Source organism: Alligator sinensis, unplaced genomic scaffold (genome assembly GCF_000455745.1).
Source record: "Alligator sinensis unplaced genomic scaffold, ASM45574v1 scaffold585_1, whole genome shotgun sequence".
Taxonomy (NCBI): Eukaryota; Metazoa; Chordata; order Crocodylia; family Alligatoridae; genus Alligator; species Alligator sinensis.
The window spans coordinates 756781-781599 of record NW_005842530.1 but is presented as its reverse complement, the minus strand read 5'-3'; the positions used below and the strand labels follow the sequence as shown (position 1 = coordinate 781599).

At 42.3% G+C, this 24819-nt stretch overlaps 1 protein-coding gene across 2 annotated transcripts in view; it reads right to left on the bottom strand.

The window, feature by feature from the left end:
* DGKI (diacylglycerol kinase iota) overlaps positions 1-24819 on the bottom strand; it is a 251167-nt gene that overhangs the window by 59390 nt on the left and 166958 nt on the right. For both annotated transcript variants that reach the window (XM_025213468.1, XM_025213469.1), the window contains exons 22-27: positions 22421-22500; positions 20522-20566; positions 13693-13762; positions 12118-12158; positions 9957-10084; positions 9448-9573 (exon numbers count right to left, since the gene is read on the bottom strand). In XM_025213468.1, the coding sequence (XP_025069253.1) occupies positions 9448-9573; positions 9957-10084; positions 12118-12158; positions 13693-13762; positions 20522-20566; positions 22421-22500 (490 nt within the window). The remainder of the gene's footprint in view (positions 1-9447; positions 9574-9956; positions 10085-12117; positions 12159-13692; positions 13763-20521; positions 20567-22420; positions 22501-24819) is intronic.

The window sequence follows — 24819 nt, the reverse complement described above, 5'->3', positions numbered from 1 at the left end:
TCCCTGCCTGTGGCAGGGGGTCAGGCTAAATTATCTGTTCAGGTCCCTCCTGACCCTAGCTACTATGAAACTATGACTTCCTAGGAAGCACTGATCCTCACTATGGTCCACTGCCAGAGACCAAATGTATCCCTTCCACATTCCACATATTATCTTAGAATCATAGAAAATTAGGGTTGGAAGGGACCTCAGAAGGTCATCTAGTCCAACCCAATGCTCAAAGCAGGACCATCCCCAACAAGATCATTCCAGCCAGAGCTTAGTTAAGCTGGGCCTCAAAGAGCTCCAAGGATGGAGATTCCACCAATTCTCTAGGTAACCTGTTCCAGCGCTTCACCACCCTCCTAGTGGGAAAGTTTTTCCTAATATCTAACTTAAACTTCCCTTGCTACAACTTAAAACCACTGCTCCTTGTTCTGACACCACTGAGAACAGTCTAGCTCCATTCTCTTTCGAACCACCCTTCAGGTAGTTAAAGGCTGCTATCAAATCCCCTCTTAGTCTTCTCTTCTCCAAACTAAAAGCACCCAGTTCCCTCAGCCTCTCCTCATAACACATGTGCCCCAGCCCCCAAACCATTTTCAGTGCTCTCTGCTGTACTCCCTCCAACTTGTCCATAGTACTCCCTTCGACTTTCTATAGTGGGGGCCCCAAAACTAGACACAGTACTCCAAATGTGGCCTCTCCAGTGCTGAATAGAGAGGAATAATTACTTCCCTTGATCCACTGGCAACGCTCCTACCAATGCAGCCCACTATGCTGTTAGCCTTCTTGGCTAAAACTGCTGACTCATCTAGTTTATTGTCCACTGTAACCTCCAGGTACTTTTCTACAGAGCTGCTGCTTAGCCAATCAGTCCACAGGCTGTAGCAGTGCATGGGATTCTTCCATCCTAAGTGCAGGACTTTGTACTTGCACTTGTTGAACCTCATGAGATTTCTTTTGGCCCAGTCCTCTAATTTGTCTAGGTCACTCTGAATCTTATCCCCACCCTCCAATGTATCCACTATACCCAACAGGTTGGTGTCATCTGCAAACTTGCTGAGGGCTGCAATACATCCCATCTTCCATGTCATTAGTGAAGATATTGAACAAAACTTGCCCCAGGACCAACACCGGGGGCACTCCACTTGATACCAGCTGCCAGCTAGACGTTGAGCCATTGATTACTACCCACTGAGCCCAACAACCCACCCACTTTACAGTCCATTCATCCAACCTGTACTTCCTCAGCTTGCTTGCAAGAATGCTGTGGGAGATGGTACCAAAAGCCTTGCTAAAGTCAAAGTATAATATGTCCACTGCTTTCCCCGCATCCACAGAGCCAGTCATCTCATCATAGAAGGCAATCAGGCTGGTCAAGCATGACTTGCCCTTGGTGAATCCATGCTAACTATTTCTAATCATCTTCTTATCCTCCAAGTGCTTAGAAATAGATTCCTTGAGGACCTGCTCCCTGGTTTTTCTGTGGACTAAGGTCAGGCTGACTGGTCTGTAGTTCCCAGGATCCTTTTTCTTCCCTTTCTTAAACTGCCTTTTTCCAATCATCCAGGACCTCTCTCGGTCACCACAAGTTTTCAAAGATAATCCCCAGTGCCCCTGCAATCACATCAGCCAACTCCCTCAGCAGCTTTGGATGCATTGCATCTGGCCCCATGGACTTATACATGTCCAGCTTTTCTAAACAGTCCTTGACTTGTTCTTTCACCACTGAGGGCTGCTGACCTCCTCCCCAAACTGTACTACTACAGTAGTCTGGGAACTTATCTTGCCTGTGAAGACCAAGGTAAAAAAGGCACTGAGCACTTCAGACTTTTCCTCATCATCTGTTACTAGCTGTTGCCTCCCCCATTCAGTAATGGATCCACATTTTCCTTGACCTTCCTCTTGTTGCTAACACATTTGTAGAAAGTCTTCTTGTTACCCTTCACATCCCTTGCTGGCTGCAATTGCAATTGCGCTTTGGCTTTTCTGACTTCAACCCTGCATGCCCAAGCAATATTCTTATACTCCTCCCTAGCTGTCTGTCCAACCTTCAACTTTTTGTAAGCTTCCTTTTTGTGTTTAAGTTCACTGAAGGGTTCTCTGCTAAGCCAGGCTGGTTGCTTGCCACATTTGCTGTTCTTCCTGCACATGGGAATGGTTTGTTCCTGTGCCCTTAATAAAGTTTCTTTAAAATACAACCAGCTCTCCTGGACTCCTTTCCCGCCCCCCAAGACTGGCCTCTAAGGAGATTCTGCCCATCAGTTCCCTGAGGAAGTCAAAGTCTGCTTTTCTGAAGTCCAGTGTCTATACTTTGCTGCTCTCTATCCTTTCTTTTGTCAAGATCCTGAATTCAATCATCTCATGGTCACTGCTGCCCAACTTGCCATCCACTTCTACATCCCCCACCAATTCTTCCGTTTGTTAGCAGCAGGTCAAGAAGAACATGGCCCCTAGTTGGTCTCTCCAACACTTGCACCAGGAAGTTGTCTCCATTACTCTTCAAAAACATCCTAGATTGTCTACACACTGCTGTATTGCCCTCCCAGCAGATGTCAGGTTGATGGAAGTCCCCCATGAGAACCAGGGCCTGTGATCAGGAAACTTCTGCTAGTTGTTTGAAGAAAGCCTCATTCACCTCATCCTCCTGGTCTGGTGGTCTATAGCAGCCACCCACCATAACATCACCCTTGGTGCTCTCCCCTCTAATCTTAACCCAGATACCCTCAACAGGTTTATCTCCAGTTTCATACTGGAGCTTTGAGCGATCATATGGCTCTTTTACATACAGCACAACTCCTCCACCTCTTCTCCCCTGCCTGGCCTTCCTGAACAGTTTATACCCATCCATGACAGTGCTGCAATCATGCGAGCTCTACCAAGTCTCTGATATTCCAATCACATCATAGTTCTGTGACTGTGCAAGGACTCATGGGCAACTGGTGTGTCCTGACTGTAGGGGGTTACCAGCGACCGATCACCGACCAGGGGGAGGGGGGAGGGGGTTGGTCCCCCAGCAGCATTCCCTACTCCCCGGCTGGCGAGGGCCAATCTCAGGAGGGGCACGTGCCCCCCCATGTTTGCCCCTATGCATCACCTATGCAAGGATTTCCAGTTCTTCCTGCTTGTTTCCCAGGCTCCATGCATTCATGTACAGACACCTGAGGTAACTAGCTGACTGCCCTTTCTCAGAAAAAATGAGGCCTCTGATATTGCCCCTTCCTGCTTCTGCTTCCTCCAGGTCCCCTGCTTTCCCACTTACCTTAGGGCTTTGTTATCCATCCCCCAGCAAACCTAATTTAAAGCCCTCCTCACTAGGTTAGCAAGCCTGTCTGCGAAGATGCTCTTCCCTTTCTTCGTCAGGTGGTTCTAGACTCTTCTCAGCAATCTTTTTGCTTGGAACAGCATCCCACGGTCAAAGAAGTTGAATCCCTGCGCAACACCACCCGTGCAGCCATGCATTGATCTTTAGGATGCATCCATTCCTGCCAGGGCCCTTCCCCCTCACCGGAAGGATTGAGAAGAATGACCTGTGCCTCCATCTCCTTTACCATTGCACCCAGAGCCCTATAGTTACTCTTGATCTGGTCAGGGTCACCCCTGACAGTATCACTGATGCCCACATGGACGAGCAATGTGGGATAGTAGTCAGAGGGCTGGATGAGTCTCAGTAATCCTTCCGTGACATCTCAGATCCAGGTTCCAGGCAAGCAGCAGACCTCCCGGGACAACAAGTTAGGCTAGTAGATGGATCCCTCCATCCCCCACAGAAGGGAGTCTCCAACTACCATTGCCTGTACCACCATCTTTTGCTTCCTCTTTGTGGCAGTGATCTTGATCCTCCCTACCTTGGGGATTCCTGGCCCGGCCTCTTCCACCAGTGGAATGTGCTCCTCCTCCTCTGTTGCTAGCACTCCATATCTGTTCTTCAGGCAAACCACTGTACGTGTGGATGGTGACTTCTTCTTGTTGCCAGAAGATACATGCTTTCAGCTTCCACCTTTGTGGGAGTCTATGCCCTCTTCCTTTTCTAGCACCACCTCTGGCAGTTCTTCCTCCATGGTCCTAGAGGTTTCCTCCAGCATGTAATCAATGAAGCCCTCATAGTGGAGGATGCTTCAGGGCCTTGCTACCACCTCCTGTAGCAATCTCGCCATCTCCCAAGCGACACCACCAGAAGGCACCACTCACATTGCAGGCTGACATGGGAAGGAATCTGCAAGCCGCAGTCTGCACATCACCAAACCAGGACATGGGTGGAATCCTCAGCAGTGTGGGGTCCTGCCTGGACAGACACCTCACAAGTGGAAGCAGAGGAAGAGCTAGAAGTGGCAGTAGCTCTGGTATTGCAACATCCTCCAGCCATGCCTCTGGGTCTTCTAATCTTCTGTCTCTCACTTCATGCTTCTCTGTCCAAGCAGACCTTCCCTAGCAAACTCCTGTGTAGCTGGCCTGTTTGCTGTTCCTTGATCTGAAGGGTTCCCTTTTCCCTGCAACGTCTTTCCTCTTAGCAATCTTACAGTAAAGGAACATGAAAGAGTTTCCAAGCAAACTCCCCCTCACTCTGGACTCTGCTTAAACAAGGGGCTTAAGTGTTCCTCTAGCTGCTGAGTTCCAGCTTCTAAAATAAAACTATGTAGTTAGTCAGTCCTAATTACATATCAAAGAATCTTGCCTTTCAGGCTCCCCTTCAGAGAGAGGGTGGCAAACTGACCTGCAAACTAAATAATGAGCTGCTTGCAAACTGTCTTATTAGCTTCTCCCTTTTCACTGCTTCCCTGGTTGCTTGGACTGCCTCCTTATATACCTCTCCTGGGCCTGGACTGGGTAGGCCACTTTGTTAGGGCCCTCTGTCACACCCAGCGAGCAATCAATCAGCAAGCAGCTGCTCAGAGCACACACCCAAGCACACAAACCTATCAAACAGCCCTCAGCAAGCCTAGCACACAGGCAACCCTGGCTCGGTTGCCTTCCCAGAGCAAAATTTGGTGCATGGTGCCTCTTCCCTTTCCTCCTCTTGCTCCCAGCAAGCTACCAAAGTATCTTCATGAATGAAGAAAAGCAGAACACTTGAACGAATGTCCTGAGAACCAGCTCTGTGAATGAATGAATCCTAAGGATATTGGAGTTAAGAGGATAGGGAGAAAGTGACACAGTTTGGTGCATGATTTTCCATGTCTGTCCAACAAGTTGCATTTGACCAGATGAGAAGGGTTTGCATTAGTCAGACTACCTGTATGTTTTTAGTGAAGCACCTAATTACATATTTTGCTGGACTGGACTAGCGTGTATAAGTAGGGCTAGTACAAGCACTTCTCTCCTAACCAAATCTCTTCACAGGTGCTGTGGATGCATTTTACACATCAGTCCTATGTTCCTATTAAACTAAAACATGGTTCAGTTCCTGGTCACTGCACTAAGATTAGATACCAGCCTTTCCTATCTCTCCCTGTGTGGGACACACAGCTCTTCCATTTCAAGGGGCAAGCAGAAAGGGTGGGGGGAAAGGCAAGGAACTTGAAATATCATTAATCAGATGCCACCTGAAAAATAACTAATAGAAAGCTCACTTAATTAAAAACAAAAGAGTAATTAATTTTCTCCCACAAAAGACCGCTGCCTGGGAACCACTGAAATCAAATTTCCTGTTACCTCAAAGGCTTAAAAGTAGGATCAGTTCCAAACAACGTAATTATTTTCAAATTGCTCTCTCTGTATCTTCTTCTTTTACTTTTATCCTGACTGGAGTAATTTAAAGCGTATCCTTGTTTACATGCATGGCTGGTCTTTTCAACTATCCCCCTCTTTTCAAAAAGTAAGACTCCACTTTCAAGAGAAGCATAGACTTATGCCACAGATGCTCCGAGGTGCCTGCAGCCATACTCCTTCCAGCTGTGATCTAATCCGCTGTCATGATCTAAGATGGGTCAGGCCAAGTCAGTGCTTGAAAAAGGTATGACCTCCAAGGAAAATCCAGAGTACTGCAGAAACAGAGATTCAGTTGATGGCTCTCCTCCCTCAGAGTGAGGACCAAAGTCATGCCCTTGTGTGATATTAGGTTTATAGCTGGAGGTGTCATGCTGTATTTTAGATGAGGTCTAAACCACAGCCCTGATCACTCATGTCTACTGCTGGAACACTGAAATAAATAGGTATCCCCTGTATCTAATCAGTTTTCTTCTTTGTGTTATTGTATTCTGACTTACTAAAATCCTCCACATAAGTTATATTTGGAAAAAAGTTACCTGAATGAATGAACCCTGTGTAAGAGTTTGTATGCTGCCTTCAGAGCCCACAGTAGAAAGGAGTTTTATATGAATATTATAGAAAAGGTAGACCTAAAAGGTGTTTTGTAAATATATTATAAAAATAAAACTAGATTGAAATAACATTAGGGATGAAAAGTCAAGAACATAAAAGCTAACAAACACCGGAATTAAGATGGTCTGTAAAAGCTTGATTTGGCTCCCTCATGTGTATGCATTATAATGTGGTTTTTAATTACATGGCCTCTGCTGTTTTTTTCCACAGGACCCCTGCATCAGTGAATACATGGGTAGCTTTCATTATTATTTTTTATCATTCACATTTAGTGTATGATAAAACACTAAATGTTTTATCATACACTAGGTCTTATTTCTTGTATATCATTACAACACTGAACTGAATATAAAATTGATTTCCTCCTAGGAAATGTTCCTCCTGTGCAATGTTCTTTTGGCAGTACCTGAGTGCTTCTCTAACATTTATGAATTTATCTTCATGAGCTCCTGTGAAGTGAGGTGGTATTTATTATCATCTCCACTTTATAAACAGGGCTAAAACACGGGGAGATTAAGACCAAATTTGTCAAAAATGAATCCTTTAATTGTATGTGCATAACTTGAGATACTTTAGGCCAGATTTTGCAAAGTATTTAATACTTTTACAGCATTTAATATGTTGAAAGCAGAACACTATGTTGCAACTGTGGGTGCTCAGTCCTTCTGGAAATCAGGCTGCACGTGTCTTTTTGGCCATCCAGAAAAAAAAGATGTGCCACTGACAGCCATTCGCAAAGGTTGCTTTCAATGTCTTGCCCTCTCTCCCACAGGAACTAATGCCAGAGCATGCCTATCTGAATGAAAGAGTGGCATGCTGAAAAAAGTCGCATAAGAAGCTGTAACTCCAGGTTCTACAGTCGAGCGCACTCTTGTGGTTAAAGACTCTTCTCATCCTGCTCCTATCCATGCCCCCAGTTCCTTCTTCCCCTTCCCTTCTGTTCCATTTCATTCTTCCCATCCTGGCTTCTTCTCCACTTTTCAGCTGCTATCCAGAGCCTCTGTATATTGGCATCTTCTTGCTCTCTCGTTTCCACATCTGTTGCCTACTTCCTGCTCCCTTTCTATCTGCATGTATATATTCCAGAATTCCCTGCATTTGTACACATCACACCTACTATCTCCTGTCCCCCAGTTCCTCTGCTGCCTGCCCACCTCCATGATCCTTCCCACACCCACTCCAACCCCTCCCCACACACTGGCTGTTCATTCTACTGTGGTTGTTTCCCTCCTCCTTGCTACCTATAAGTGCCAATAACAGGAAATCCTACTAAATTAGTCTCCCTTCTCTTAGTCCCCATGCTTGGCACTGTAAGCTCCTCAGCGTCACAAGAAGCAATAATTGTAGAAAAGTCCTGCTCAGCCCCTGCAGCCCTGTATTGGGACGTGCTCCATATAGACAAAACTTTGGAGAAATTTGTTGCCAGAACAACAAGTCTTAACTAAGTACATATTTACTGATATTTGTCAGAAAGTTATTACTTGGTCAAATTCAGGATGATATTGACAGAGACAACAAGAAGCACATCTCTGGGACCCAGGTGAGACCTCTAGCAAATTTCAAGCCTCCAAAGACTTCTTCCAAAACATTGAGACACCTAGAGTTTCTTAATGAAACAAACGTATCAATGCAATAACATGCACAAAATGACAATTTTCTCCTAATTTCACTCTCAGAAACAACTACACTGTTTTAGCTGAAACTTTCCAAATAAATAAGTAGACAAAATGGAAGCAAGAGGCAGATGCCTGGCATGGAAAAATATCAATCCAAACAACGGAAGTTATAAGCAACTGAAAATGCAGCTTTACAATTGAACAGATCAGGTAACCTTATCTATAGGGACTAATGTTTGATAAACTCCATGATTCCACCCATGTAAATATTTCCATTCACATTTAATTAATATAATTCATCGCAGCAACTAGGACTTTTTCCACATCTAACCATCTTTACTCCACTCCCGTGGGATTACTACCCATCATTTTTATTTCTTCCTGCTTCACATGTTCTAATTTCAAAGCCCTCCATCCTTGTCAGAGGAAAACTACAGACACTCTTAAGCTGATCAGGCTTCCTCTTCAATATTCACAGTTACAGTGGTAGATGTAGAGGAGCAAAATATCAAGACCCTGAACTTAACCAAAATCTTCCTATGAGATATGGCAAAGTACTAACCAACAGGCATCCAGCCATCCCTTTCCATATTTATACTTATAGTTATTAGTGATTTAAGGGAGGATTAACTAAAACCCATGCCGTGACTTTTATATCTTGTTGTTCCCTTCCTAGTCATAACTGACTTTTGGGCTCCATAAAAGCCCTGGCCCTGGGAGCATCAATTGAGAGGAAATATAAAAGAGGACTGACACACATCAATATAAGCCACTAGCTAGAGCAAAAAAGATGACTTTTTAAATTGAATTCAGCCACACACTACACATTTCTGTTTTAGTGGCTGATAAGTGGCTAAATTCTTTTGTTGGCTTTGAAAAGCTCATTTGAAAGAAACAGGTAGTTGAGCACCACTTGTGTACCAAGAAGTGAGGAATCAAAGTTCCCCATATATAGCCACATGATGTATTTATATAAAATGAGTCAATGAAGTATGGGTTTTAACTTGAAGGATGATTTCATTAATTCTCCCCAAAATTATTAAGTTATCCCTGAGCATAGTGGCATGATGTTGGTAGAGAAGAACATGTTTCATTATGGGAGCAAAAAATAATTTAACAAGGCCTGCCTGAAGATACTTTGGGACAGCTAAGGAGCTACATGTCAAATGTATTTTGCCGGTGCTAGAAAAAACAAGGTTCTTGATATGTAGCTGTTTCTGAAAACCAGCTCACTTCAAATTTCCTCCAGCTGGGCATCCAGAATTTGAGGTACACAAAAAAATGAGTTGCTTTAGAAATCTAAGTCTATCATTTTAATAGTAAAGAGGAAAGAAATCTGGGAAAGAAAGGAAAATAACAGATGGAGGAGGATGAAGCAGAAGGGAGCAGAAGGAGAGAGAGAGAGAAATTGAGGGAATCCATTTATTTTATCGTATCAATGTAACCTATCACATTTTAGAGTTGCTAAAAATGCCAGTGGTGGCAGTGACAGCGCAGCATCAAGCAGAGAAACGCAGAGGGCTCTTACTGCAGCATGTGTGTCTGGCTGGCGTCCTTTTGTTTTTCAGGTACCTCGTAGTGCGGGGAAATCTTGCCCAGGCCACTGTCACTCAGCATCCGCTTTCGAACTGCTGGGTTCCACCGATCTGATATTCTAAGAAAACAAGGAGAAAGCAAAAAACAATTCTCTCCTCAGAGATCACCTTTCACAATCAAGTACATCCATTCATTCTTAGCACTTTTTTTGCTTATGCAGTGAGGGGGATTAGCCCGGGAGTTTTTGATCCAGCCATTGGAAAAAAGAAAATAGACACCCTTTATCATGCCTGGGGTCTGCAGGCCACTTCAGGACTGCAGGAAACAGTATGTGAACCTATGCCTTAGAGAAAGAGCTCTTTTTTTTAGCATTATATCTGTTTACCCAGGTCCTTATTTAATAACTGTCTTTCCCCAACCTATCCTGAGCATAAGAATGGAAAAGCCACCCTGGGAAAGCTGCAAAAGACCAAAACCCAACACGGGAAAGGAAGTGCTCACCCAGAGGCCTGTTCCACTACCAGATCATGCATTCCTGGAGGTGTCCCCACCTGCTGCGACACCACCAGCTCAGGGTCCAGGATAAAAATCTCGTCCTGCGAAATTTCCGTCACAAAGTGCAAATGTTCCTGTTAGAACGGAATAAACCATGAATAATAAGTCATCATTGTCATCCCTCTGTCAAGAAGCCATGCTGGCAGAAAGCTAAGCAAAAGTTGCCCTGTCCTGCAGGTTACCCACTTCAGTCTCCTGGGGTATGCATGTGTGGGTGAGTGGATGAGGGTGTGTGGGTATAACCTCACCTCACATTGGAAGTGAGTGAAATCCTAACAAACAGTCAATAGCAAATATCAGATTCACTTCCCCAGGGCCAGGATTTTGTCTTAAGTGAGCTGCAAGTATCAAGTCTATAACAATGCTTAAAAGGCCAGTTACACCTCTCTTTAGTGCCTCAACTGGTCTTTATTTAATGTTTTGCCAACAGCTGAGTGACGTCTCCCAGAGAATAACTGAAATATCCACAAAGACAGCTAAGGCTTACATTTGTGGGTGAATCACTGCTGTCAAGGATCAGATCCACAGCCCACACCTGCAGGCTAGAAATGACCTTAGTACAGGAGAGTATTTCAGAGCCTGGTGCTGTTGTTGCTGCTGCTGTTTTACATTTCCATAATCTCTCCTCTTCTTCTCCATGCCCTACTTTTAGCTCATGCCCTCCCTTCTGCCTTTTCTTGCAGCTCCCCTGAGAGACAGAGGAAGGCTCAGATATTTTGTTACCCTTTCCCTTTCTAGGATTACCAAGGTAAGGGGTGAGGGAGTCCACCTGTAGTCCTGTCTTGGTGAACCATCATGAATCCTGACCTTCCATCCCATGGAGACAGGGACATAGGGGGATCAAGGACATAGTGGGGAAAATCATCAGCTTTACAGATAATAATCCCAGCTGTGCAAAGAACTCAGCAGTACCATATTCCTAGGGGGTCGAGCCAACACTTTATTTGCTTTGATATGTTTGGGCTCATTTTCCTCACCTTGACTATGAGGATGAATTTTAAATTCCCCAAAGACTAAAGTAGCACCTCATCAGTGCTAACACCTGCTTTTGTGTCAAAACAGTGTCTTGTGTACAGACATCCCTTTCAGGAAATGTGTAGGGAATTGAACCAAGATCTCAGCATCTGGAAGCAACAGTTTTAACTGCCTAGACTTGACAATAGCTCCCTTGGATTGGGGAGACAGGAACAGGCTGATAGGTCTATTTTAGGTGTCCATGGTCCCCCAGGAAGCTGCTCCTCCCCACCACAGCACTGCACATGCAAGCAGCCCTCATTTCAGCTACCTGGCTGTGGGCTGCACCACCCTGATCCTTGGGGCATGGGTAAACAGCAAAAGCTGGAGGGAGAGAAGTGGAGCCTGGAGCCCTACGTGCCGTTGCAACAAGAACTGCAAGGAAAATGGCAACTGCATGGGAGCTCCAGTTTAACCCCTCTTGGATCACATGTGGCCCACAAGCTACCAGCTGGACAGCCCTGGTCTATTTTACATGGTCCAGAAAGGGACAAAGATGAAGATGGCTGGCATATTACAGTCACATTTTGCATGTCGGTACAAAACCATCAAGTAGCCTATTGTGATTAAAAACTAAATCCAAAATCAAATGCATGAGGTACAATTCTAAATGAGCCTTTCAATAAATATTATATGATTATCTGTCCCAAAGCCTTAAACTACTGGAGTTATATATCGTTTCTGGTTTTCTTGTGAGCATTTTAAACAGCTGTAACCACAATTTGCAATTTGTAACTTCATATAATTTCCACAGACATCCAATGTCATAGGCCGAGGATTAGGATTTCAGGTGAGTTATGAACAGCAGGAGAGATAAACTCTTAAAGATTCTGCTTTCATGCAGATGTCCTTATTAATAGAGGATAAGAAAGAGGAACGTGTAAAACTGATTTATATATCAGCTTATTTGTAGATAGAAGGATAGAACATCAGCTGGAATAAATTTTCAGTGGAGCTGTCTCAGTCTAAGAAGGTGGCCCAGAATATTTTTCAGTTTTCTGCAAGGTATTGGTAAAACTTTAGGATATACAGGAACAAATGTGGCATAACTTAAAAAAACATCTATAGAAACAGTGACTGGAGGGAGAATTACCTGAGATCTGTCAATGCGGTAAAAACGATCAGCAGAAGTTGCTGCAAGAAAAGGAAAAATACTGAGCTGGGTTAAAAAAAGAGGGACTGAGCAGAACAGAATGCACAAGGTAAACTAAGGTTTGGCCAGCCCTAGTGTTAGACAACCTTGGCCTCACTGGAGTCAGGTCAGCTTGTACAAGGACTGAATTTGGTTCATCATGTACGTGCTCCTGTATTCATAGACAGACATTGCAAAGGCAGAGTTTAACCAACCATGGCATTAAAATTCAAACACAAATATACATCATAATTACAGAGGAATAAATCTGAGGGCCATTGTCAAGTTTATTAATAGTGTCCAAGTCTTATACAGCAATTTTCATCAGTATACCTCAAAGCATTTTACAAAGGAGGTAGGTAACCCTTACCTCTGTGGTTAGTAGTGCCTGACAAATCCTGCTAAACACATGTTCGTTCTGACAAAAAACTCATATTCCCCCTGTCCTTCACCCTGCCATAACTGTTTTCCACTAATGGTCTAGAAATTATATTATTGCCAGGAATGTTCATAGAAACAGTAAATTATAAGTATATAACATAAAAGCATGGTAGAAAAATTTCAGATTAAGTGGCAGCCACACCACAAACCTGATACATAGAGTTCCATTCTAACCAGACCAAAGAGCTATCATATGATTTACATGCCCATTCAAATCAGCTCAAAATCTGAGTATCTAATACTCACAACAAAGTGCCTGTGAAGCAACTGTAGTTCAAATCACTGCCTAATCATTAATAGTTCTTAAATTAATAATAAATTCAAGAAAATTACAATCTATTCACAACACGAGGAGAACAAGAAGGGAAAATCACCATGTAAATAGTTTAATCACTTGCCTAGTTGTTTAGCAACTTAAATCACTATAACTGGAAGCATTTTGCAGTTGTTTTTCACTCAATGTGATGTCTGTTTAACCCCTGTACACAGTTTGGACCATTATATTACTGAGTGGGCATGTCTACATGTTCATTAATGCGCCTTAGTTACTGTGCATTTAGTTTAGTACCTCTAATAAGAAGTACTAACTGAATGCACAGTAACTAGAGTTACTGAACAGTAGAGCCAGCAGTTTTTTAGTGTCATTTACTGCATTTTAGCCTAATAATACTGTGCACTAGGCTATTAGCACGGTTAATAACCACTATACTACTGCGCAGTGTTATTAGGTTAATGTGCAGTATGCATCTCATGTAGAAGCGCCCAGTAACTAGCTTCATGATTGGATTTTTTATGCAGTAGCACAGTTGAAAAAGATGAAAACCAAATCAAAACAAACAAATCCAAAAACTCAGACCCACCTTTGGTTGCAATTTCATTTAGGAAAGAAAACAAAAGAGGAATTATCATTAAGGAGAGAATTTATTCATGTTAAGACAAAAACCATAGTGCCCATAATCTGGCACTTCTTTCTGAAATGAGACTGTACATTTTAGCTGCTAATCCTACTCTCTGGAAGATGTGGCAGACCTAAGGTAAAATGGCAAAAACAGGCTCTTGTATGTGAATGAAATGCATATGCATAGCAAATCTTACCATCTAGGAAGCACCATCTAGGAGAGAGCTTCTGAACAGAAATTACTCTTGTGAAGGAACTTTCCTGATCCTGGGTGAGGAAGGGAAATAATGTTTTTAAAAACTTTCCTTGGTATAAAACTGGATTATTTACAATCCTGACTTTGGTTGAAAAGTAAAACTTAACTAATCTTATCCAACCAGATCTGTTCCCTGGGATCATGACCCATCAGCATAAGCTGCCATAGTAAATGTGATACTACCAATCCCCACACATTCTCTGCCATCTCCTCCTTTTGGCTCAGCAGCCTCCAAAGCCCCAGATAGCTGACTCAGTTGCCCATTATTTCACACAAGAATTCCTCATTTATGGAGATGTAGCATGGTGAATATTGTAATGGAAAGAAGATGTCTAAAGACACATACTCAGAACAAATATGTAAATAGTAAGTAAGTAATGTATCCTGATCACCGAGCTGGCACGTTGTTTTCATGTCACCTTCCCTTCAGGAATCTTAATTTTCTTAGATTGTATGCTCATTAGAGTAGAGACAGTTTCTGCCACTTTGGAAAACATCAACATATTGCAGGAGCCACTGACATATGCACAAAAAATAGCCTTGCATTCATGGATACGATCAACTTCCTGTCTGAAAGGGACACTCTTTAGGAGCCAGCCAAGGTACTGTAACAGTGGTCTTGGTTTTCCAGCTGTGCTCCATGGAACCCTGGGGTTCCTCTATAGGTCATCAGGGGCTCTGCAAAGAGACTGGGAGGTAATGGCTGCACGGGCTGGGAGTTGCTGTGCCACCACTGCTGGGCCAGGTTGCCTGGCTACTTATCAGCTCTCACGGGCTGTGGTGCCAGAGGTAGCAGCTCACTGGCAGAAGTTTTATGAAAGTTGTTTGTTCTTTGGCTTCAGCAAGTTTGAAAACCACTGCATTTTTACAACAGGTCAAAGGAAAACTACGACAGAGAAATACCAGCCTCCCAATCCCTGCCTGAAAAAAGTCTCCCTGAAGGGCTGTCAGTCTTGCTTGCTCTATACCAGGGATAAGGAATGTCCAGCCCACGGGCTGGATCCAGTCAGCAGTGGACTCCATTTCCCAGCCGCCACTGCCTCCATGGCTTGTGCTGGTCTCCATGGACATCCAAGCCTCAGCCAGGCCAGCAGCGCACGCAGCAGAGCAGAGCTGGCCCAGAGCCATGCAGGCAGGGGCAGCTGTCCCGGAGCCAAGTGGGCAGGGGCAGCTGTCCCGGAGCCATGCAGGCAGGGCCGGCTGGGAATGGAGTCTCCAGCGGACCAGCAGTCCGGAGGTTCCTCATCCCTGCTCTATACAGTGCAGAAAGGATGTTAAAATTTAAACTCTAATCCACTCTATGGCAGTATGTTGCCCTGCCATTAGATCATTAGCCATCTTCCTGCTCCTGCTAATGGGACACCTAGATTGAACAATTTACCAACAGAGAAGAGAACACAGTGGGATCGCCCACAAGTAAATATCCAGAATTCTGTAGATTCATGGCCAAATTGTTTCCTAGTTTACTTCCTGAGCAGCAAAGGACAGGATATGACCACAATTTAGAATATGCAATGCAAATGGATAACAGACTATGGTGGGGATGTGCCAGGTTGTAGAGGTTAAAGATGATTACAACAATAACGGGAAAGGAAGATCTTTTGAGAGACCATTGCTTTGTATGTAACTAGCATTTTTGTTTAATTGGGTCTGGGGGTGTTCAAGTTCTTCTTTGTGAGGCAAGGGTAGAAAGGTTGTGGAATCTCCATCACTGGAAGTTTTTAAGTGCATATTAAACAATTATTTGCTTGGGAAATTCCTGTCTTTAAGGCTAGGGACAGATATTACACATAAACTGGTTTAAGTGATCAGAAACTGGTTTAAACCTATAACAGAACCGATGTTCAATACACATAAACCAGTTTGAAAATGGCTGAAAGTGGTTTGAGATAAACCTCGTTGAATGTAGTATCAGACTTAACTCATTTGGGTCAAACCGGCTTATGCAATGTCTGTCCCAAACCCCTTGCTGGTTTAAGCTAAACCACACACTCCCAGCATCCCGACATGCTCTGTCGGCTGGGTGGGACTCACTGCTCCACAGCAGGGCTGGCCCCTCCCCTCTGCTCCCTGGCTGCAGCTCTGGCAGAGACTGACGGCTGCTCCCCTCACACCCCCTTACCACTCCCTGCTAAGCAGGAATTCCCCCCTCCCCTCTGCTTGCAGAGAGGTGTCTGTGTATTAGCTAGCAGACCACATGCTAGTGTCCTGCTGGAGCCTGGCCATGCCCCCTCAGCTCAGCTGAGTGAAAGGGAAGGGAGGGCTGCTCTAGCGCCCAATGGCTTCTACCCTGAGCTACTGCAGACAAGTGCCTGCATTTCTGGGATGTCTATGCAATTACAAACTGGTTTAGCCTAACTAGGTTAGACTAACCTGCAAAGATTGAATCAATTCAGGCTCAGACTTTTTGAATGTCTGTCTCTAGCCTAACAGGGGGTTGGATGAGATAATGACACCAAGTCACTTCCAGACCTGTTTTTTTATTATTATTTTCCCCTTAAAAAGCCATCACCAGGGTGAACTGAAAAAAGGCAGATCTCCAGAGGGATTTTATAGGATTACAGATTTTAAATTCAGACGACACATTACAAATATCTAATCCAGGTGTGGGCAAGATACAGAAAACTAGAGAGAAAGAAGAGAATCCAGGGCACAAATTACATTTCAGCTCTTTGTTGCACTGGGTTGCAGAGGTGGGAGATTTGGCATTCTCAAGAATTTTTTGGTTGGTTTCTTTAGAACTAATGAGGTTGTAATTTTAACCAGACACCAAGTAAATGAAAATTTCAATTGATCAGAACCTGTGTTCTGGATCCGTATGTTAACATGTATTAATGTGTTGCTCATCCACTTATCTAATGATATCAGATATCTTCACAATGATCTGGGATCAAATGAGATTATACCAGCATACATGCATGCCTATTCTTGGCTTCCCTGGTATTCCTAGTCAGCAGAATACCTGCACTGTCTAGTTTTGCTATCATCTGTTACTATGATTATTATTTAGTGTTTTGATGGACTGCATATCTCATTTCCCAGCCAGGTGGATACGTATCAGCCTAGATGAGGCTGCTGCAAGTTGTTAGCAACTTCCTTGGTATCATGCCGGGTTTTGCAAGATTCATCTTATTAACTCTGCCTCTGGGCTTGTTTCTAGCCATCTATCATTGGTTTCCCTTCCTGACCATACAGAATGGAATAGCAAAGGCTGCTCCAGACACCTTATGCAATGCCTCAGCATACTTGGAGACTTGGCGGTTTGCTAGGGTCCCTTATCTGAGTTGGCTGTGCAGTTTTAGCTGTGCAGTTTTAGCTTGTTTTCTGACATAAAGTCACTACCAATCCTCCACCCCACAAAATAAAATTACCTCTCCATTTCCAAACTTACACATACTTTGATTGAGCTATAAAGCCTACAGTCATTTATTGCTAGGGTTTACCTGTCCTTTCCTTCATTTGTCTCTGGGTACTACAGAGTTGCTTCCTTGCATCCACTGCCCTGTGTCTGCTTGCAACATTATGTTTAAGTCCTTGAAGAGACATAAGGAATAGGACAGTGGAAAATCCCACAGCACAGTCTGCTTATGTTATGGTTAATGGGCTCATTTAGTGGTCAAAGAATCAGGTTTGAAATGTACAGAACTAGGCAAATTCCCTGGAATGTAAGGTCCCCTCCCTATCAGGACTGCATCAGCCTTCATCTTTTTTAGTTCCTCCCAAATGTTTAAAACTGGAAATGAGAGTCAAAATGTATTTCCATTTCCACAGACAGGAGTAAGACCTTGCTTAGTTGATAGGTCTTATCTATATGTGTGTGTGCTGTGGGTGAGTCAAGAACTGGTTGAGGGAAAACTATAGCCTACAGAAGCGCGCACGTGTGTGTGTGTGTGTGTGTGAGTGAATGACTGTGCACATGTGTGTGCTTATGCAAACATACAATTATTTACATTATATATCCTGCAATTTGTGATAAAAGCAGCAGATGTGATAAAAGAAGCAGAAGAGGAAAAGAAGAAAGTTTCCTAGGCTATGGCTATATCAGAGGAAGGAGGAATGACAGCAGACATGGGGAAAGGACCTGCCAGAAGATGCAATGGAAGAAACAACATGGCTAAGCACAAACTCAAAGTATAAATTATATGGGCTTCCTCCATGACTTCACTGAACACAGACCAAGTCAGTAACTAAACCAGACTGGACAGGTATTATTCACATGAAAATGAATTGATGTGCAGTAGTCACGTTTGAGGAGAAAACACTACAAAAAAGAAAAAAGAAATCTAGCATCATTTTTTAAATTTGAAGCTTGTCTCATTGATATCATGCCTGCTGACTCTCCCTGTTTCAGACAGTACAGAAAACCCAGGAGAGGAATACAACTGTTTATAGGATCCAAAAGTACCTCCGACATCTTATTAGTGTGATCTGAAGATGATTCTATCAAATGAAGCACTTCACTCTTGCTACTGTTCTGGTTTCTCTTCCTTTCCATAATTTATACTGGGTTGTCAACAAAATATGTAACACCCTCCAACCCCCACAAATTAACCAAACAAGAGAATTTGTACAAGAACTCATAGAGAGTATATAATCATTTGAAGATACTGTAAGTAAACAAATAGAGAAAACAAAATGCAGAGGTAGTGCATTCAAAATAAAATATCATAAAGTATTGATAGAGTGTTAGAAGTGTCATGCTGACTTGTACTCACCAAGACAGTTAAGCAATTCATTTATAAACTGCAAACTACAGGGGAAAGAACTGGGGGTGGGAATGGTTGCTGATATTTCACACTTTATTCCTCTATTTTGCCTTTCCACATCCATATCCACATAGTACAGCATTTTATCTCCATCAGTTACCTTTGTGTGAAGCAGCCATTTTGGTTTATTCTGGATAAGTACTTTCTTTTTTTTTTTTTATAATAGGGGTGCAGGAGCAGAGCAGTTAGCACTGTGCTATAGGTGTGGTGTACCATGGCTCTAACCTTACAACAGAGACTGCCCCACGTCATTTAATTCAGTTGTAAATGGCACCTGGTCGGTTGGCAACAGTCAAAGCCAAATGAATATGATGCTAGCAGTATCATTTCCTTGTATGTTGCGTAAGCATATTTTTTCTTTCCTGTTTTATAATAAAGGTGAATTAAAACTCCTTATTTTATTGGCCAATTCACTAAGCACTAATATTGCCACAAAGCCTGGAGGACAACTGATACAAATGTCAACAGCAGGTTGTTGAAAGTGGAAAGGGAAAAGGAAAAACAACATACATATTGCTTAAATATTGTCAAAAGTGTGTGTGTGTGTGTGTGTGTGTGTGTGTGTGTGTGTGTGTGTGTGTGTGTGTGAGATTGCAACTATACCAGTCTCCATTGCCAATGACTAATTTAGGAGTCAATAAAGTTAATGGCAAATGAGTAATCTAGAGGCATTTTCTATCAAGAACCCTGCGTCAAATTTCAAAGTAATACTATGGATACCAATATGAGCATTTCCTAATTTCCTAATGAAATAACAAATCAAATATCCTGGGCCATGAACAAGGTAATATAGTTAAGAAATGCATACTGCAGACCTAATTTTCAAACCTGGACATCTAAACTGTGAATGCAATTGAGAAGTAGGTCTCTTGGTGTTTAGTTGTATATGCAAAAGACATTTGTTCACCCAGTATAAACAATCCACCTAAAAAAACCTGCATCCCCAGATGTTAATTTAAAGATGGTTTACGTACTTATTCTAATCTGCATTCCATGGTTGCTGGAGGCTCTCTTTGTAACTAATAGATTGCATTGTTTCAGATCCCCAATTCCAAAATATGTTGTATTATTCCATTTCTCAGAAAAAAGTGAAAGTATATATTCAGTTTTTTGCCATGTATACCATAGAACAAACTCTTTAAACTACTTTGGGTTCAGACAGAAGTGACAATTTTTGCCCGATCTGACCACAGGAAGTGGTCTATAGCCATAACCAAACAAGTGCACAGCTGCTTCAAAAATGGCCAATCAGATGCAAATCTGAACCCTCAGATGAGGGGTCAGATGAAGACTTTTCAAAACAGAGCATCTTCTATAACTTGCATCTGTCTGTCTCCCAGCCTGTTGCTGTTTTCACAATGGGAGGGGGAAAAGGGAAGCAGAGGGAGTTCAGTCTGGGGTTTTTTCAGTCCCAGCCAGATGGGTGTATTGGAGCGCCCTGAGGTGGGGGCGTGGGGGGGAGGCTTCAAGTCACCCACCCTACCCTCCAGTGCTGGCTGGGAAACCTCTTGAATGAACTCCCTATGCTCCCTTTCCCCCATTCTGAAACAGGAACTGGCTGGGAGAGAGGAGGAAGCGTTGCTAAGAGAAACCGACTGCAGACTCCCAGCCCACAGTTAGATTCCCCTCCTCCTTGGAATCAACAGTGAACACTTCTTACAAAGCGTTCTCATTTACAGCATGGAGCTGTACTTCTGTCTGCACCCATTGAGACAAAGTGCAGTGATGCTATAAATACTATTTACATCACGCTGCCATGTGATATCAAAATAATTTGAAGAAGGTTCCATAGGCAATCCTATGGGACTGCCCTAATGAGAGAAGAAGGAACACTCAAAGCTTAGAAAGATTGGTAAAGCTAACATAAGATCCACCCTTTGTCTACTGTTTAGTTTCAAATGCAGAAAACATATGCAAATATGATTCAGCCTCCTGCTGAGTCTCCCTCTATACAAATGAAAAGTGGGAAGTAGATGAGATGGAGAAGTCTTATCCATATTTTACCTGGTAATGAACTCTCTGCGTAGTAGAAGTTACTGACTGTAGGTCCTAATAGGAGAATAAAAGAAATGGCAATGACAATTAGGTCATAAAAGAAGCTTATACTAATTAAGAACTGAGTAGATACCACACACAATTTTACTAACACTAATTTGCATTTTAAGTATAAGTTGTGATTATATTTGCATTCCTTCTGTGCTCACTTCTGACCAGTATTCTAGCAAAAAAAATGTATTGGCACCAGCACTCATTTATTCAGAAAATATTAATTGAGTACTGAAGAACACTGGAAAGCACATTTTCATTTAGAAACACCTAGCCCAGAAATGTGATTATAAGAAATTATATGAACTATCATATCTTTACCCCAAAAGGGGACCATAACACACATGACCCAAACCAGTCTGAATTGAGAATAGTCAAGAACTACATGTAAACAAATTAAAACCTAAAAATTATTAGCCAATAATCGTTTGCAAATGCTTTTCAGTACTGAAGAAAGGAAGTTACAAATTATTCACAGCAAATTCTCCCAGGTTTAAAACAACATAATCTCAAAAAAGATACAGAGACTAACACATTTTTGGAGGCTCTTTTATTTTAATAGGAATCTGTCAAATGGCCTAGGCTGAAAGCATGACCTACCAAAAAGCAGATGTCACTTGCACTAATACCATCATGGACAGGAATAAGAGGACACAAGGCCACCTATATCTCCTTGTGAGGCCTACCCAGACAGCAATACTACTGTGTTAATATGGTGCCACTGCCCCACGCTGCATGGGAGGCTCTTCCATGAGCCCCCAAAAGCCCTGAGGCTGCTGCAGGAGCCTGTGAGCCCGGGGCCAGGGGGTGGGGGGTCAGGACTCTAGCTGTGGGCTGGGGGTCTGCATATTAGACTATTTGAGTTGGTCTAATAAGAGATATCAGATTTACCCAAAGAACCTTGTCTGCCAAGTTTTCACAGAGCTTAAGTTGTCCAAAAAATGACACACCTGACATGAAGGTAGTTCTTGTCAGATGAGAACTAACTTTAGACTGGCAATGGGATTAACCCGACATAAAGAACACCTGTAGCCATTGCACAGCCCCCGGGTTGGGAAAACCCAGCCACTCTCTACAGATCTAGGGCTGTGCTGCTTTTACTTCCCACCTGACCAGGCTTCTCTTTACCCAGCGTCTCCCCCATACCCCACTGCCAACTAGTTCCACAGTGTTCGGGCAGTTTATATTATTATAAGCACTGCTCACTGGAACTTTGGATGCTCTATCCTCCAGACTGTCATGCCTCCTAAATTCTTAGGAGACAATTTGTCAAGAGAGGAAATAAAGCACTTCTTTAACTGCCCAAATATTCACTCAGAGTCAGCTCAACCTTCTGGAAACATCTAGTTCATATTTGGAATTGTCGCAGGTTTATCCCAGATGCTGTTGACAGAGCAACTTGGATGCTAATATTATATCATCTCTGCTGCATAACCAATTCTATTCCAACATCATGATATTTATCCTTACATGAACAACCTAGGTTTTGCTAATCATTTATTTGGATTAGAAACCAACACTTTTTTTAAATGATTCCTATGAAGTCCTGCTGTCCTAAGCAAATTTCAGTATCAATAAACACAATTCACATACACCAGATTTTTTATATTGCTTTTTCTATGTTGCTTAAATTGATCCAGCACTCCTTTTCATTTTCTACCCTAAAAATGTTGGATAGTGCTGGATACCCTTAACTTAAAGGCCTTAAAATGATTAAGGGCCTTAAGATGATTTTGCTTCAGCAGTAGGCAACATGAAACACTCCTTATATGCTGTGTTTGTAGCTAGTAATCATCTAAGCTTCAAAAAGGTATGATGTAAGTCAATGAGTAAAAATCAAAATGAGCCACAACTCACCTCTTGTAGACGGTCAATATACATACGACAAGTCTCCAAGTCACAATCTCCTCGTACAACTACAATTCCCAGAGGAATGGCTGTGGGGTCAAAACAATTAAACCTTAAAGAAATCTAAAACACTCTCTCATTCTTTTCTCTTGTTTTGTTTTTTTATAGGTGTTTTACTGTCAATTTTGCACTTTTGTATCTTTTCAAATTATCTGTGCTTAGCATGCTGCTAATACTTAAGAAGCTAATATGGCTCTTCTACTTTATACTCTTCTTTGTCTTTCATCACCACCAATCACATTAACACAAACAAAGAGTAGTACCTCAACAAAAAAATCTTGATCAATAAAGAAGTGATGTTTCTTTTTTAAAGTACTGTTATGGCAGTTTTTAAACAATTTCAAGTTAATGAAAAATAAAAGATCTGAGAATCTTAAGGACCATCTATTTTATAACCTAATTTTTCTTCCATTAGTTGTGTTTGTTGTTGCTTGTTTGCTTATTTTGTAATGGTAGATCTGTTTTGGAGTTAGGTACATCAATAAAAAGTCATAGGACTTTTGGTGATCACTAGCCTGGACATACTTGTTTATTAATGGAAGACTACCATTGGTATTGATTGTATAGTTCTATATTAAGCTAATTTAGCACAGTTACAACTGAAACAATATTGGAGGAAACAATCACATAAACACAAGCAACGGGGCTTGACTGCATTCTTCCAAAATTGATATTAAGCATTCACAGGCCACCTTCCACCAAATTATAACCAGAGCTGGTATAAAATACTCTGTCAAAACTTTTCTTACAAAGAAATATTTTCTATAAACAGAAGCTTCCACCAAAATAGTCAATTCTCACTTTTTCTTGAATAAGCAAAAAAGGGAGGGAACCTAAAAAAAATGTTTTCCCTGAACTGGAGGCACTACTTTTAATGGCAGAAGAGCATTTCAGTCTCTATAGCCTTTTGTTCCTAGACCCTTACAATGGAAGGATACTATGAAGGGTGATAACTCTTACTTTAGTAGGATATCATTAAACAGACAGAAGCAAAAAGACTTGTGGAGCCTGAATTCTGGAAAACAGAACCATTTCAAATAGTCTTCCCTCTTCTTGGAAAGACTTTAACCTAATAGCATAAAAGTAACTAAAGAACCAGCTAGGAAGCAGCAGGAAAGAAATTAATATAGTCACAAGAAATATTCCAGGAAAGGATAAGACCCATTATCTCCAGAAACAAACTAGTTAACTGGACAATGAGGAGCTGTGTAAAGTTACTAATAGTGCCAAGATAAATAGAAAGACTAACTGTACTACAACTGCTCTTGTAATTCAAAATGATTTGGTTAAAAAGGCCCCTGGGATGTTTGCCTATTGAGAACTTCTTCATTCTGATAAGTGAAGGGACAGATAATGACAAGAGATCAAGAAGGAGCGGGTGGGGGGGAGAAGGAATGTCTTTATGGTTCCCCTGACCCACAGAGGCTAGAAGCATGTGGAAGTTTAGCGAAATTTAATGGTCTCAAATAAGGCAGGAGGACTTCTTCAGTAATCAAGCCCTGAAGTAGCCCTAGCAGCCAACCCAGAAAGCAACAGTGGTATTAACACCATATTCATAATAACATTTTAAGTAGGCTATTGTTTAGAAGCCTAGGAAGAGGTTGGATGGTCTCTCAGAGCCAGGAAGAGAGAGGGTGACTGAGAAAAGAAAAAAAGGAGAGATGGGAGGAAAACAGACAAGACCAACAGGAAAGACAGAGAAAATTATTTATCCTTTCTAAAATAATGAAAAATCTTGCTTTCCCTTCTGGCAGTACCTAGTCCTCTACGTCTTTAGTCTCAGAAATGCCAGAAAGCATGTTTTCAAATTCTGATGCCTGAGACCTTTCATTACAAAGAAGAGCTGAAGGCAGGCAAGGGTAGCACCTTAAGGCCCTGCTACAAGTTCAAACTAAAGCTGAATGGAAACCAGTGATAAAGTTGTCACACATTTTCAAGTACTAACTACGTAGCTGGCTGACTCTTTTTATAGCTGGATCAACATTTTTATGTCATGGTAATTACTTTGCGTGTGTGGCCACTCTGAATATATTGCGCAATTAACCAGTTAATTGTGCAATATATGTAATGTGTGGCAGGGGCCTTAGAAACTAATTTATTCAAAAATGCATACTTGTATGTAGATAACAACCTACTTCATTAGACACTATAAAGAAGAGCTGGTGAGGAGAGCCTATAACTGTGCTGAACGTTAGGTGCATTTTATTTGTTCAAGTGCTCTAGGTACAGACTAATTTAGTTTAATCCACAATTATTATTGCCTGAGCTACCCTGAAAGGAGACCTGCAAACACTTATATGTACTTAATGGCAATCCAGTTTCAGGTGTGTAGATTCCACTATGCAGTC